This window comes from Oxyura jamaicensis, chromosome 2 (assembly GCF_011077185.1).
Source record: "Oxyura jamaicensis isolate SHBP4307 breed ruddy duck chromosome 2, BPBGC_Ojam_1.0, whole genome shotgun sequence".
Lineage (NCBI taxonomy): Eukaryota > Metazoa > Chordata > Aves > Anseriformes > Anatidae > Oxyura > Oxyura jamaicensis.
Genome location: NC_048894.1, coordinates 19,789,359 through 19,804,491, shown reverse-complemented (window position 1 = coordinate 19,804,491; position 15,133 = coordinate 19,789,359). Strand labels below are relative to the sequence as shown.

Genomic DNA, 15,133 nt, shown 5'->3' with positions numbered 1-15,133 from the left:
AATAAATAAATAAATAAATAAATAAATAAATAAATAAATAAATAAATCTAGTACTCCAGTTGCTCTAGCAGATTATGGAGGGATTTACAAATAAAACACATTCTGAATGCTTGAAGACCATTTCGGCAGCTCTTAAAACTTTTTTCTTATTGAAAACTGCTGCTTGCTGCAGTCTATATAAAGGCTGGATTTTGCCATATGGGAAGCATTTTAATTTATAAAAGCATCTCAGAATATGGAATCAAAGCTCTGTAATTAGTTAAATTTCATAGGAAGTGCTGACATGTATTTCCTAAAGAAAAATTAGTGTAGTAGCAAGTGTGTGTCACTTACCTAGTGTGAATTCACCCGCTTCATTTATATGTCATTTGTCCTCATTTATTGTTAACAGCTTTCTTCAAACTAACACTTGACAAAAGTTAAAAGATGTGAGTGCAGTACACTGGACTGTGCACTTGGCTGAAATGAATAAAACATGTCAAGCAAACAGTCTTCTTCAACTGTTTCTGGTGGAGCTGGATTTTTTTTCTTCTGGATTTCTTTTTTTTCTTCTGGATTTTAACTTAAACTTTCTTACAATGTTGGAGAAATAATTTACACATGTACGCCAACAGAGATATCCCAAGAACCATATTGGTATATACAGTTGTATTTAAAAGGCCAGCAATGTGATTTGTTTTCGTTAGTGTTGCTCTAAGACTACACCTAATCAAATGCCCATTCAAAGATCAGCAAACCAGTATCAGTCAAATCAGTGGACCTCTTTCACTTACTACTGTTCTTTATTTAAACTAAACAAGGGACATGTAACTTGCAGTTCTAATGAAGGGTTACAGACACAGACTAAAAAAAGCAAAGTAACCTGGAGGAGAGTGCATTTCTGAAATAAACTGCTGCTTTAGCAAACCATTTCTTGAGATCAAGGTTGAAAAATAATGGGGCTATATATTCCACTTAAGTTTGAAAATTCAAAGCATCTTTAGCTAGAACAATATACAATTTTGGTAGTTTTTTTTCTTTGTTTGTTTTAATGGGTATGATAGCTTTGCAGAGTATTGTTTATGAATATAATACATACATAGTGCTGGGTTTAATATTTTATTTGAATGACGTTCAATGTTACGCAAAATAAGTTTTTATGTTACATCCACTGTGACATCAACTAAAATGTGAACTAGTTTGCATAGGTTAGTACTTTGGGCAGCATGATGTTGCTCTAGTCCACCAAGGCTTAAATATTCACAGTGTAGAGGAAGAAACAGGAATTAAAGCATTTCTACTAAAATATATTTTAATAGCTGGTGTTAACTTTCTGCATAACAAAAGCCAAATTAGGATGATACATCATATGATCCAAGAGTAAGTATATCTGTCCTTTGAAAAACAATTGTTACCTTCAGAACTGTATACTCCCAAATACAATACAGTTTTGCAAAATAACTAAAACTTTACACACTTGAAAGCAAACATAAGCCAAACTGCACAGCGGTTCATTTTTGCTTTTTATGTCACACTGCAAAAACCAACAGCTGAGAGGTTTTCCACATCATGCTAATCAATGTCAACATAGTCATTGCTGTCTTCCAATGGTCTAGCAATTTCTAATAGTACTATTAAATACACATGATTGAAATGCTACAGTATAGCTTATTTTTCCCCCTAAAATAATAATTAAACAAATGTCAACAACAACTGGATTACAACTTAAGTACAATATGCAAATTCTATTTATCAGACACAAGAAGCATATGAAATTTCTTTGAATATACTGTTGTAGTGCAGGCAGTTTAGGAAATATAGCTTTCAGGTTTTCCTTCAAAAGGAAAGAAGGGGTTCCTATGGCATAAAGCTGGAGAAAATCACTAAAGCACTGCAAAATGGTTTGTTCTTCTACAGCTCACCAGTACTTTGCATTTGCCAGCACATCAGTTTGGAGATCTTTCAACAGCATCTTTTGTCTGTTGCAATATATTATTTAAACATTTACTAACTAAAGCTTATTCTGTATTTTAAATGGAGTATTAATCAACATAATTAAAATCTAACATTTTATACCCTGTACCACTTTCTGCCAAGGACTTCCATATTCGTCATTTCTTTTTCATTGTAAAAGATGACATGCCATCACTGTACAATAAAAACTAAAATTATTACCTTTCCCAAGTATTGGAAACCTTTCATATCCCCGAGGAACACTCAGTAGGGACACATTTGTCACAAATACAATCCATGGGAGGTGATTCTCTGTCAAATCCCAATCTGCTGAAGTGGTTTATGGTATGTCAAATGTAATCAAGAAAACCCTGTTTCATCAAGATTAAATGCTAATGTTCCATAATGAAAAATTACAACTGCAGTATCTGTAAGTAGCTTTGTTTAGAAAATGAAGATTAGCCAAGCAAGAAAGAGTAATGAAAAGCAAGGCACCCATTTGTTCTTGTGTATATGTATGAATATGCTCTATGTAGTTTTCTATACTTATATTTAAATATAGGTAAGAATGATAACATCTTAATTTCTTTGTTTCTAAAATGCTTAAGATGGGAATGTGTGAACTTCCAGCCTGAACTTTGGAACATCTTGGAAAATTTGTCTCCTTCAAAGTCTGTTCCTTTCCCCAAAAAAAAAAAAAAAAAAAAAAAAAAAAAAGTGTTTACAGGAGTATAGTGAGGGAACATGCTGTGTTAAAAAGGAATATACACTTTAATATACAGGATATACAGGACAGCATACAACATCTGTTCACCCCTTCACACGACTGATGCTCCAACATATGCCTTGTGAAACCTGCATTTGTCCAAATTGGTTGCTGACTCACTCTCCCTCCATTACAAATTTTATATCTTATAAAACATTTTGAAAATTGCACTCTGGTAATATTGGGCCTTTGATAGCACTGCTTAGAACAAATTTGCCCAGTGAGAATAAAGGTTGTTTTACATTTAAAAAGAGGAACCATTCCAAAAGAGCAAGAATTACTAAGCACATACAACATAAAAAACCTGACTACATAAATGAGTAACTTAAAACAGATCCTAATAATTCTGCTGACATAACATTTTCATCAGAAATATAATTCGCGTGCTTTGTTTGCTTGACCTTTTTTATTTTGCAACTTGCTTTAGTGCTTTGCCAGGCTACTGAATATTCAAAATTCATAAAGGAAATTTTATTTCCATTGTTTAGCTCAACATATTCCTCCAATGATATCAAATATTCATTTTCTGATTTACTTTTCACTATGCATTCAAGACTGGAAGTCTGACGTAGGAAGAACACTGGTGTATTTATAGGTTGATAGTTTCTTTTTTTGTAAAGTTACTAAAAATTGCAACTTCATGCAATTTATCTATTCACTACTTTCCATTCATATCTGGTTAGCAAACTGACAACTTGCTTTTACTGTTGTCAGCATTACAGAGCTAATAGAGCGGCACAGCAGCAAGTGATATCCAATTCTGCTTCAGGCATCATCAGAAAAAATTGCCAGCCACCATAAGATGGGATTCCTCTTTGCTGTTGATGGCTGGTGATGAAAACCAATGCAGAGGAAGACTGCTTTTTTGAGAGCTTCTAGCTGAGCCTACCATATGAGCCTTTTGAAAAAGCCATTTGACTTGCAAAGCTAGCTAATTTAATGTGGAAGTCACCAGTAATGCATAAGGGTTTGTTACAGCCCTCATTTTTCAAGAATTTTAAATGTCAGCAGTGTAACCCATACAGATTGCACATTTACAGAATGGTTGTAAACCACATTTTTTGAAGTTAGATGCTCCCAGTCAGCCTTAGCATTGAAATTAGGCAGCAGACAAGAAAGCAATACAATTCCACAAACATGGACTTTTTTTTTTTTTTTTTTTTTTTTTTTTAATGCAGTCATTCCATCCTCTGTTTGGCAGCCTGGAACCTGCTCTTTGTTAAAAACAGAAAAAAAAAAAAAAAAATGGCATAAGCTCTCCAGTTCCTAACGATATTCAGAAATAGAAGAAGGAAGTGTTTGTAATGACAGCTTTCAGCTGCAAATTTCAGATGTGATAGAACCACACAATCTTCTTTGTTGTTTACAGACATATTATACTGCAGGCCTTCTTATTTTGTGAAATAGAAAATATAAAATTTCTATAAACTCTACATTTAATTCTACTTTTAAATTTTCAGACATAAAAGAATGCCAGTGTAGACTCAATATTCTGACAGCTACTCCAAAATTAAATTCTCTGTCACAGAGCTGAACACAGCTGAACACAGAGCTGAACACCAATGAAGTTATACTATCAGCAAACACACTTTCTTCCTTACACTTATATGCATCCTAACGAGTAAGTTCCTACATGGATCTTTAATTCTCTTTTCCTTCCTCCCAGAGTTTCACCCTGGGAGGGAACATGGCACCCTCCTGGCATCCCATTAAAGCAATAGGAACTCCCTTGTGCCCCAGGCCTGCTCACCTAGTCCCTCACAGGTCCATTAGGTCACCAATCCTCTCCTCTCAGCCTCACTGACAAAGACCTGGATCCTGTACTTCGGATCACAAGTTCATGGGCACCAGAGAGCACATGTGAAGGTTTGTCAGCAAAATATTGTTACTGTTTTCTACACACAGCTAACCTGAAGCATGATGGAATAAAATATGTTGGACTTTTGTTTGGTTAGTTTTACTTTCAGTGTCAGTTATGAAAAATAATAAATCAGTAGAAAAAAATATATATTTCTCCTTCATTAATCATTTTGTAAGCATACAACTCACTGTTGGATCACCAACATTTTTTGAGGAAACGGAAGCAATAGGCCATTGAGCTGAAATGCACTACGATAACCAGAGCTCTTCTCCACCCTTCAATGGAGGTGCAAATATTTCTGCAGCAGGGGTAGGTGCATTAGCTCATCAGTAAAGCAGCCATTAAGCGAGTTACTTGTGAAAAGACAAAGGGTTGTGACCACATGCTTTGTGTGACTGCACACCACTGTGGCCTCACTCAGGCTATTTACAGCAGTACAGGGAAAGGAACATGAAGTATTGGTCATACGTTGCCCTAGTGGAAGTTTCTACTTAAATGCTAAGTATTATTAGAAGGAAACAGAAGATTTGACAGGTTTTATACTCTAGATAGTCTTTGCAAGGAATTTTCTGTGGAAAAGATACTGAAGAACCATGAATCCAGGCATGGACCTAACTGATGGACTAGGATACAAGAAAAGCTGATAGAAGAGGTCACGGTTGTGATTAAAAGAAAATGGATAATCCAGGAAAAAAATGTGGGTAAGGAAGAGTTGGGAAATTTTTGCTATCAAAATAGACCTTTTTTTATTGTAAGGCTGTTGGGCAGTAGGTTTGTTTGTTTGTTTGTTTTACAAATATATTACTTGTCATTATTTCAAATGATTGAATTCTCTACCCAACATTTTTATTTTTATTAGGACACTAACTTCTCAAACATTAAACATCTCCCTAATAATTTGAAGATGTGTTCAAACTCCGTGTGTTAACCTCCTTTGACTTCAGAGTGCCATAAGAAGTGAATCAATTTCATGGTTACTATAAAGAGAAATAACCTCTGAGATGTAGGGAGAAGGTATTTCCACTTTATAGCTAATTGACCAAAATCTTTATAGGATTAGCAGAACCAGGCTTTGATATAAGTTTTGTGTTTCTTTTTTTTATTTATTTATTTTGAGGGAGCACTATTATAAGCAATGCTGTTTTCAAAGCTCTGAGCTTCTTGTTTATTTGTCTTTACTTTAAAAGACTCTAAACTAGATTCTGAATGAGAATGCAGACTGTTATAGCAGTGATAAAATAATGAACATGTGGTCTTAAAAGATTCTTCTGACTTTTTCTAAAAGGTTAGATTTTGAGTAAATCATAATAAACCTCAAAGAACTAGAGACAAAAGTTAGTTAACAAACTCAATATAATTTGCTGGAAGCATCCCTGTTTTCCCAGTTCTCTGAACAGTACCATACATCCAGCCATCATCAATTGGTTGCACGTTGATGATATAATCACCATCCCTGAAGGAAACTTCATCTTCATCTTGAGCACTGTAGTCATACATAGCTCTGTATGTTCTCTGTTGAAGGAAAGAAAACAAGATTGTAAAGTCTCTGGCCTAAGCAAAAATACTTCTTTCTCTCATTTGTTCAGAAAATAAAAGAAGAGCAGTATTAAAGAATATATGTTAAAAAAAAAAAAAAAAAAAAAAAGGAGCAAGAAGGAGCAAGGCAAAGAGAGAAATCACACAAGTTACCTGTTGAAAAGAAACAGTATACCCCCTGCCCTGACAAACATTCAATTAATATAATCCCTTTTTCTGAGTACCAAAATAATTATTTTTTGTGAAACTACATCATTATAAGTCCTCATACAAACAGATTTCAGACTATTCACTGTCTCTTGAAATATTCCAGCTGTTGTTTCATGCATACACTAGTAACAGTTCATTATGTCCTGCCATGTGTAGCTGTGTTTCTGCAGCCTATTTCCATGATTTCCAAACAGTTTTCTCCTATGTCTTCACTACAGAAAAGAAATGTGGTTTTCATCTAGTTCATTAGTTTTTCCATCTCTTTAAATGTCCTTCATCTCATTAGGATCTTAATCTGCATTGGGTTTATGTGGCAAGGTTTTGGTAGTGTGGGGCTGCAGGGGTGGCTTCTGTGAGACGAATCCAGAAACTAACCCACATCAGATCAGAGCCAGTTTACAGCCAGCTCCAAAAGGGACCTGCCACTGGCCAGAGCTGAGCCAATAAACTCAGTTTGTGCCTCTGTGAGGTCATTTGGGGTTATTTAATCCAGACACAACATGACAACTCATTATTACTGCTTCCATGCTAGAAAATACACTATACCTCTTGATTCTGTCTTTATCATTGGTAAAGCAGATTGAATACTAGAGAAATCAACTCTTGGTTAAACACTATAGACCACTCCCTTGCCTGAGAAGCCTACTCTCTAACTACATTTGTATCTTATTCTGTACAACTGTTCTTTGCTATGCCTTGTAATGTTGCTGCCCTACAGGCTATAACCAAGACAGACCTTAAGCCTGAGTTATGTGGTTTCTTGGTAGTTCTTTCATATCTTCCAAGGGTTCATGGAAGATGATGAAAAAAGCATTATTGCATATGCAATGCATCAAAGGAAATGGTTGGAGAATTCTATCACCACTAAAAATTCCTTAAAGATTCACAAGGCAGAAAACTAGTGGTCAGAAACCCTAGGGAATGGTCTCTGCCTTTGAGAATCTTATTTTTTTCCAGCTATTCCTACTGATCTCTCTACTGAGCCTTGAAATTAACTCCAAAAACAGCAACAGACAAGCTCAGCAGCAGTTAGTCCTTTAAGCAGTTTGTTTCCAAAAAAAAAAAAAAAAAAAAAAAAAAAAAAAAATTCATTTAATATAAATGGTAATAAGTCCATGCCTGGCATAAGGCAAGGAATGGATTTTCCCCTGAGCCATGCTTATATGTCTCCTTTGAATGGACGAAGACTGGAGAAGATGTTAAATGTATTATTAGGCTAACATATATTGGAAAAAACTAAGAAGTTTTTGCTCAACCAGGAGAATGCTCAGTCATTCTTAGAACATCGTGGTATAGGACATACTACTGCTGTCTCCTTTATGCAGCAAAGTTGTGGAGTTGAGCTGGCAATTTCAAACTTAAAAAAAAAAAATATTAGGGCCCTAAATGCTGCCGTGAAACCTAAATTTATGGCCTTAACACCTAATTAGGTACTAAATGGCTGTCAGGAGAAATCTCCATAATAATCCCGTTAGCTTCTAATGCCTAATTATCACTTCAGAATGTAGTCTGGGCTATATAATTGAGAATTACAATGCTTAAAGGACTCAAAGCATGGATTTTTAAAATATATTTTAGTGAATTATTCCTCTGTCAGTAGTGAGTTTAGCAGGTCTGAGAGCACAAGAGGGTATAAGAAAAGGTTGGGGGTTTGTAAAACAGTCAAATATGCCCTTATTCCCTACCTCCTCAAGGTCTATCTTGTAGCTACTGCATGGAAAAAAACAGTAAGCCTTGTGCATATAAGTACCTAAGTTGAGCTGTCATATTCGCAGCTCCTCAGCCAGATGTGAGCTGACAGATGCATATTTCCAGTTCATCCATCAATTTATCCTTATCCTCCGGGTCTATCCTTGCAAGGTGCAGTACCTGTTGCAGTGTCCTTCACATAGAGCAGCTCTCAAAGAAAGCCAGCTTGCAATCTAGGTTTTGTTCTTCTACTACCTTCAGCTTCAGAACACCCAGTTATTTTCCAAAGAGGCCAACATAGCTTGTCTGAACCCTTCAGGGGGCTGTTACAAAACATCCTGTAGACCGAACAACAATTTAATCCAGACCATTATGCAAAATTGCTTATAGGAAGTCAGCAAAAGCAAAGTATCAGAAATATTGCAATTCATCTAGGGAAAAAAAAAATCTACTCAAAAACTGTGTTAGGATCATGCCTGATACAAAACACAGTTCAAAAGTAAATAGCCAATAAATGGATAGAAATTAGAAGTATCTCTATTGCCCGCTATAGGAAATTAGTAGATGTGATTAAAATATGATTATGTCTTTTGGAGACCCTGATTTGTTAACAATGCAACAAATGGTCTGAAAGGAGTAGGTTTTACTACAGCAGCTACCTCACCAGTCATTTCCACCCTAATGGGATCCCCATGGGATCCTAATCACTCTCATCCTGTAGAAGTTCCAGCCAAACTGATACACTGATGTGCGACTGTCACTTTCATTGCTTTTAGTCAAGTCTCAAAACCCACCCGTGCTCTGAAACCAGTATTCAAGCTGTCACTTATTTCCCTCCAGTCTCTTCACCCTCTTGTTTGTTTGTTGTTGTTGTTTTTTTTAATTTTCTTTCTTCCCTCAGGCTGGCTTAGCCAGACCATGCTGTATCTCTGGCAGTACCGCTACAAGCCCAGGACCAACCAGGAAGCTGAAAGCAATGAACCTAACACTGCACAAGTTTATCAGATCCCTAAGAACACATCCACACTGCATTTGAAAAGCACTCCAAGGCTGCCTTCTTCAGTCTGCACAAATCACTAAACTTAAGCACACCCCCAACCAGGCTCTCCCCACAGCCTGCTCTGAGACTCCCTTGTCCTGGCCCAGCAGCTGAGTGTAACACACCCTTCACACCTGGACAAGCTGCACAGGCTAAAGAAAAGTCTTTTGATGTCAAGGCAGAAAGACAAGTGAGCATGCCAGGTTTATAGCTGTGTCAAAAAGGCCTCTTTTGGAGCACAGTTGTCACCTCAGGGAGGGTGACTGTCTTCCTCACCCACTGTCTTCCTCACTTGACAGGCAAGTTAACAGTCAGCACCAGGAGAGCAGTCCTTGATTTTCTCCCTCTGGAAATGTTTGGGTTTTTGTTGTCTTCAGGGAAACCCACTCAGTCTTAAACAGCAACAAGATCAGTTCAAATCATTATACTTTCTGTTCCTTTTTTCCCCTCAATGATAAACAGCTATTATCACCTAAAAGAATGTCAATCAACGTTGTTTCACAAAAGGGATAAGAAATCCTGTTGAAAGACTCAGACTATCCTTTAAAATTTAAATTTAATTTAAATGTAACTTCAACCACTTCCTTTTACCTTCATATTCTCAGCTCTAGAATTAGAGGCAGATGATGATTCTCAAATTATTGAAATAATATTGTTTCAATAGGCTGCCCAGTATGAAAGTCACTGGGAAATGGAAGTATTAGGGAAACAGTGGCCTTCCACCTGCCCAGATAGTGATGAAGACTGCTAAGTGGATTTCTAGATTTTCAGGTATATCTATTCTCTATATGCTGCATTTGAAGGCTGTTTCCTTTGCTTCCCACTCACTTGAAAGTCTGCTGGCAAAGCCCAGGCTCCCAGCTCCCCATCTTTTTTGACACTGGTCCTTTTGGAAAGCAGCCAGATCCCCAGGTGCCTTGAGATATCCTTGGAAATGAATGGCTGATTCCAGTACCAGCCACCTCATGGATGTCATGCAGGTAGGTATCCAAACAGTTTCCCAGGTTATTGGCTCATCTAAAGATGCAAATATCTGGATCCCCCTGCTCTTCAACAGCAACTTTTATGATATAAAATAGCATGGAGTCTTAAATAAAAATACAATTTCTAGTCAATTTTGACAACTCAATTTTTTCAGTTCAACAAAAACTCCCTTTTTCTAGCAAGTTTTAGGTTTGGTTCAGAATTAAATACTTCATCTCTAAACAAGGTGAAAGATGGAGGGAATATACATCCATTAAAATTAGTTCAGAATTCAAAATAAGTTGATACTTTTAAGGTAAAAGGTGATGAGATCTGAACTGCAAAATGTCTAGGCAGTGATACAATAACAAAAATATGATAACCATATATAAGGAATTCAAACAGAAAAAAGCTCAACAGTCCCCCTGAAGCCTCCATTAAAAATAAATAATAATATAATATAAGTATTATAACCATGACCAGTTACTTTTAGTACTAAAAATTCACTCCAGCTCTATGTTCCCATCCACCACAATCAGGAACTTCATGACTGTAGCCATTGATGGATGATAAAGCTTCTAAATCTCCCAACAGTATAACTCAATTTGGATCAGACAAGCATTTGTGTGCCTTTTCTCTTGAATTGGAAAGGTCACTAATACAGAGTCTAAGCTAGTTTTATACAAGCTAAGATAAGTAATATGGACAGGCATAAAGTCTGCTAGTACAAAATCAACAAGTCAAAAAGTCTTAAACAAATTTAAAGCAACAGAGTGATCTTACAAGTTTTTCATCCTGTACTAGGATCCCAATTTCATCACACAGCGTATCTTCAAAGCTCACCCTGTGAAGTACTATCCAAGCAGTTACTACTATTAGCAGGTGGAAGATACAGTTATTTTTCTGCCTTCTGGAGATCATAAGTACATTTTTTATGATACATTCTGACAGAAAAGCTCTTGCCAGTGCCTTTTCATACATTAGGACTATCATTTAAAATTAGGACAGTTGAATAGCCCAACTGTAAATCTCAAGGAGACCATTTACTCATATGTAGGAGATTTCACAATTGCTGATGATGTTGCTTGCCAAATGTAATTGTTCTTGAAATCCAGTACTCACCAGGCCTGCAGCATGAGGCTGTGAATGCATTGACCTCATGGACGACATACTGGTCTGGTGCATGTACCCATATCCTTGGGACTGGCTTTGCTGATAGGCCCCAGGGAGAACAGGGGCTGTGTGTTAAAGAAATATAGACACATTAATGGAAGTTAAAATATATATATATATATAAAAGCCCTTATCCAGCAATCTGTTGAACCTGTAGATTATTTGCATCATAAATAACAATTTCTCAGTATGAAATAGTTAAGAATTATTCTCATATACAACATAAGGCTTTCCATAGGTTGAATTATACATTAATGTAGCCAAAGCTAGAGCAATATATCCCCATTTGCTATTAAGGTTAGTTGGAAGGAAAAGCTTAATATGTCTTAAGGAGTCTTAAGGAGAAAGACATACTAAAGCTAGAGACACCACTAGCTGAATTTTGATATTGTCATAGACAACACAGTAAGTATCATGTGCCATAAACTGCCATTTTTCAAGGAAAGATTGATTGAAAAAGCTTTATATTAGTACCCATTTGAAATGCTTTAACAGCCATTCCCCACGCTTAGTTCCTAACTCATTGCAAACTCTTATGTATTGGGCTACAAATAAAGAAAGACTGATTCACAGCAAGAGACAGGAATGTAAAAACATGAGTCCACAGTTGGGTTTCTTAGTTTATTCTGATTCCACCAACAATCTCAGCCAGATCAATGGTTATTTAAATCTTTCCAAGTCCACCTCTTTTACAGTTTCTCTTAACCACACAATTGCTCCCTCTTTCACACATGCTTTGTTCACATTAATTTTAGCAATTCTATTTTATCAATTCTATTATCCATAGTTTGTTGATTAATAAGCTGACTTTTATTGTACAAAAAGTTAATACAGCCAAGGACTCCCTCCCTATATCTGTTGTTTGAGAGGAAAGCATTAGCAACCCCTTATCTCTTCAAGCATGCAGATTCAGCAACAGACTGAATTTAAAAAAACACATTTGACCAAAAATCTCTGAGAAACAAAGCAGAGCATAAATGACTATTCACTATTTTCCCAGCAAGTCCAGGAAACATTTTTAAAGCAAAATTAATACTGAAGTGTTTTTCAAAATCTATTAAAAATCTATTATGATTAAAAGTTTAGTTACCTCATGTCTGTGCATATGTTACAAAACATCAGTCTGAGAATAAGGTTTTCCAGCTTGCATATAGGTTATTAGCCCACCTCCACTGCTATTTACTAGAATTTTACTAGTTCAACTGGAAATTTATATATTGTTAAGAAAATGCACCTCAACTGACACATCTTCAAGTGGTCCATTTAGCCTGTATTCTATTAACTTGTCTGACAAAAGCTGTCTTTTGCTTACAAGAGATGGAGCTCACGCAGCCCATGGGTTAAAAATCTTCAAACATGGAGGCACTCATCAGTCTGATGTTTCATGAGAAACATCCCTTGGGCTTGCTGGGAAGTGAAGAAGCACTTCTGGAGCAGCCATCACACACTGATTCAAACAGGAGCAAAACTCATATAGGATTTAATGGATTCACAATGTATGGAAGGACCCAGGCATTTTGAATGAACAAATGCTTAAGGAGCAGGGAAAAAATATATATTTTATATATATATATATATAAAACAAGTATTTATATTTGCAGTAATAATGTTCTGTCCCTGTCTCCTTCTTGAGTGATCAGGGCAATAGATACACATGGAAAAGTATTACTGAGAAAACATTTGCTGAAATATTTCTGAAATAAAGGTCAGTCATACTTTCAGCTAAGTGTTTTACCTAACCTACTTTCCCAGCTAACCATATCATTGATTTCAACAAAGTTTTTTTCTACAAACAACCATTAGTTAGCATATTGAAATGCACTACATATGTAATTATGACTTGGGACATTATTTTTCACTCTACTATATTTTCAAAGATAAGTAATGCTGTATTTTTTTTTTTTCTGATTTAGACAACATGTTGCAAACTATTGTAATGAATAGATTGCTTTGTTAAGTGAGTGAAATTAAAGTGATACACAGTCAGATGCAACACTGGAACATGATGAATAATGGATGTTTTAGAAGTGCCAAGTTCATTCTAATGACATATGAGTACAAAGACATTTTAAAGCAGTTTAATCATCAGAGAATTGCTGCTCGTTAACATGCTCACAGGATTATCATGCATTAAGTGAATAGTCCTAAGTAGTTCATCAACTAATTTATGTTTCAGTGTTGTTACAAGGTATTTTTACATGACCAGATGTATTCCTTCATGAGAAAATAGAGGAAAACATAATTTAATCAAAGGTTCTGCTATCAAGCCAGAAAGAATATATTTTGCCTAATTCACCACCAGCATAAACACAGGTCACTTCACAAAAGCCAACAGAGCTTCATCTCCTCAAACCAGTAATAAATTGGTCATGTGTGTTCAAAACCAAGCACAGCTTGAACTTTTTAACTTCATAGGAAGAAGTATCTTAAGCAAGCACTGGCTGCTGATCAGTCAGCATCCTGCCTGCTCTGCAGTGACAAAGGGCTAGCAGCTTTTCCTTGACAGGGACAGACACCCTGAGAATCCCTTTTGTCTTCCTAAAAGAAGTGAATGCACTGGTAGAAACTGTTGACTCTTGATTCCTTCCCCACAAAACAGATCTTTCTTAATTCCTACCAATCATCCCTTGTCAGTGCAAGGCCAACTAATGGTCTCCTTCATTATGTACTCCAAATCGACGGGTTTATTTTGCAGAGGATAACCCCTTGCCTCCCGCCTTTGTGACAAATGTCAGTAGCAGTCTAAGATGTGCTTTCCTCTTTTGCAATCAGCTTCTCACAAAATGAGAGAATTCTGTCAAACTGTCTGAGAGAATCTGCTTACTGTTTTACCTGCAACAACAGAAAATGTAAGCCCAAGGAATTAAAACATACCTTGCAAACCATGGAAAATTTTGGGAAGCATAAGAAACTAAAATTTTAGAAAAACATTCTAGACAAAGAGAGAGAAGGAATATATAGGATTCCACAGCTTCACTAAGTATCTTTCAGTCTTTTATTTAGAGAGCATATATAAAATCAGTGTTCAAGACATTTAACTGAATAATTCCAACTTTTTATTTTCTCCATTAGAAGAATAATATATAATTGGGGCTGTTAATAAATAAATAAATAAAAGATCAATAGTTTTTAACATATTTTTTTACATTATCTATTTGGAAGACTCTTCAGGAAGCACATAAGTAACATAAATAAGCAGATCAGTGAAGAGAACAGATCTGAGCTCTGTTTTTAGTGACAAAGTGAGTTTTAACTCAAAGTGAGATAAAATGATGCACAAAAAAAGAATTCAAGTTTCCTTCATCATCATCGGCCATAGTTACCTGCAATCTTTTGGCTCAGACCAAAGTATAAGGTTCTATAGCATCACTGACTGCAGCAGCAGCAAAAACAATGGCTTTAGTTAACCTAAGGGAATAATAAAACACACTAGTGGAACATGAAATTCATTTAGCTGAAGCCAGATTTATTGGTGAGGGATCTGAGGGCTGAACAATGCTCCCAGAAGCACAGGTGGAAGTATTTTCTTGTTGCATTAAGACTTTACCAGATGCATTCTGATGTACCAAAACTTTCTTTTTTTTTTTCTTTTTCTTGCTCCACTTATGAATCAAGCCAGATACTTATTTTAAATAATCTACTAGAAGGAATTTAGCATATTTTGCTTACTATATCCTTATAGGCTTCTCCAGAGAAACAAGAGTGGAAAATGAATGCATTTGATAAAAGACAAACACAGAGAAGCCTCTGAAGCAAGAAGCATCAGAAACAGAAGAACCTGAAAGAATGATATTTGGGATCAACGTGCTGCAGCAGACAATGGGGTGTGACAAGCTTTAAGAATGACCGTGAAAGAAAAAGGTCAGACTGTGGAAATAGGAAACGAATAATCAAGAGAGCATTACTTAGCCACAAGGTTATATTTAAAAAAAAAAAAAAAAAAAAAAAAAAAAAAAAAAAGTTT

At 35.9% G+C, this 15,133-nt stretch overlaps 1 protein-coding gene across 7 annotated transcripts in view; it reads right to left on the bottom strand.

Annotated features, from left to right (window-relative positions):
• Nucleotides 1–1,085: 1,085 nt before the first annotated feature.
• Nucleotides 1,086–15,133, bottom strand: part of NEBL (nebulette) — a 256,863-nt gene continuing 242,815 nt past the window's right edge. For 6 of the 7 annotated variants that reach the window (XM_035319464.1, XM_035319465.1, XM_035319459.1 and 3 more), the window contains 2 exons: nucleotides 11,119–11,234; nucleotides 1,086–6,071 (listed from right to left, as the gene is read on the bottom strand). In XM_035319464.1, the coding sequence (XP_035175355.1) occupies nucleotides 5,895–6,071; nucleotides 11,119–11,234 (293 nt within the window). In that variant the 3' untranslated portion in view covers nucleotides 1,086–5,894. The remainder of the gene's footprint in view (nucleotides 6,072–11,118; nucleotides 11,235–15,133) is intronic. The other variant, XM_035319460.1, reaches the window with a different exon arrangement.